Below are 1,515 nucleotides of genomic sequence, written 5' to 3'. Positions count from 1 at the left end.
TTCCACCTGCAGGAGGAAAAACGTCGTTTAGTTTTTCTGCAGGAACATTATGAGCAGATTATTGTCGTCAGTCACCACTGAAAGTTTCAACAACTCTGAGATATCAGTAAAAACACACGAACACGTACACGAGCATTGTCAGCTGTTGGTCATTACTATGATTATGGGCATTTTTATTTCTTTAAATTATTATGGCATCAATAATTCTGGTCAGCAGTCAGAAACGTTTTAATTCAAAATCTCCAAAACAGCTGAAATCTGAGCAGCAGCCTCTCACAGCTCTGCTGGTTATCAGCTTCTAACTGCAGTAAATCCATTTCTCTGCGTGCTTCACCCTCGTGTGTCTAAATATTATAACTAATTGCCGTCAGTGTCATGTATGATCTGGTTTTAGTTGACAGAATATCACACAGCGCAACGATTGTTATTGGTTTTGTTACTTGTCCTAATAATGAAATAATAATGTAAAGCTGCTTCTTCCATGAGCAGCAGACTAACATCGGTGCCTTTTTATCTCATTTTTTCACAGCAGCTCCATAAACACTGTTTCCTGAAAGCAGCAACACGGTTTAACCCACCTGCGGTGATTCGGCCACACCGTACCGCAGCTTTGTGACAAAGTGCTCACAGTTAAATGAGACAAGGTCGTATCGCAGTTCTTTGCCCACCAACGCTTTAGCATCCTCCACAATAGCATTAGCTGGGCGTGGCTCGTATTGCCTGTCCATGCTGTTGTTGATTTTCCATTTGTCTTTTCCCACCACATCCCACATCTTCTCCTTCCGCACAATGCCGTTTGCAGCTTGGACAGCAGCACCGCTGGAGACTCCATCTTTCAGGTCGAAACAGAGGAAAATAAAAACGGCTCATAAAGAGTTTCTACACTGAATGCAAACCTATTCATTTCTGGTAAGTGGATCATTGTGACAGTCAAGTCTACAAACATATTGTTTGTGGTCTGAAAACTACACTGAATGAATGTGGGCTGTTAGATCTGCTGATATTTGGTAGCAGGTCAGGACTGAAACTTACAGTGATTTACAAAGTGAACAACAAAGCCCGCACCGACGTATACAGCCCAGTGCTTATAGTTGTCACGGGAGATCTCAATCAAGTCCCCGAGCTCTGGCTCCCTGTCAACCTGGGATTAGAAAAAAAGAAAACAAATTTAATTCCTCAATTAAATCATTAAATTATTTTTAAAACCAGTCTCAGTAACATGTCACAGCCTTCATGTCTGACTGGTCTACTTACCTGATCCCCTCTAGCATCTGCAAAAACAAAAAAACATTTTCGTACAGATCATCAGAAAGAGAGAAAAGCTTTGCTTTTTATTTCATTGGATTAATTGAACCATATTTTGGCAATAAGTAGTTTCCTCTGTCTTTTTCAGAAATGATGAAAGTAAATTGTGGCAAACGAGAAATGACAACATCCTGAGAAAACTAAGAAACAGTTACAGACTCACAAGACGACGATGATGATCCCATGATGTCTCCGAACTTAGAAACAAAC

General features: G+C 40.5%; 1 protein-coding gene and 1 long non-coding RNA gene across 2 annotated transcripts in view; both read right to left on the bottom strand.

Moving 5' to 3' along the window:
- LOC102214972 (HRAS-like suppressor 3) overlaps positions 1-825 on the bottom strand; it is a 1,300-nt gene extending 475 nt beyond the window's left edge. Inside the window, exon 1 of the mRNA XM_005754824.1 lies at positions 579-825. Within this exon, the coding sequence (XP_005754881.1) occupies positions 579-773 (195 nt within the window). The 5' untranslated portion in view covers positions 774-825. The remainder of the gene's footprint in view (positions 1-578) is intronic.
- A 213-nt stretch (positions 826-1,038) lies between these two features.
- Positions 1,039-1,515, bottom strand: LOC102214784 (uncharacterized). Its single transcript, XR_312440.1, has 3 exons — positions 1,469-1,515; positions 1,255-1,271; positions 1,039-1,141 (listed from the first exon to the last, which is right to left on the bottom strand). It is a non-coding gene; the product is annotated as an uncharacterized LOC102214784 (long non-coding RNA).

This window comes from Pundamilia nyererei, unplaced genomic scaffold, assembly GCF_000239375.1.
Source record: "Pundamilia nyererei isolate P.nyererei 1_Seehausen unplaced genomic scaffold, PunNye1.0 scaffold00674, whole genome shotgun sequence".
Classification (NCBI taxonomy): Eukaryota; Metazoa; Chordata; class Actinopteri; order Cichliformes; family Cichlidae; genus Pundamilia; species Pundamilia nyererei.
The sequence above is the reverse complement of the archived record's forward strand: the minus strand, read 5'-3'. Positions and strand labels throughout refer to the sequence as shown.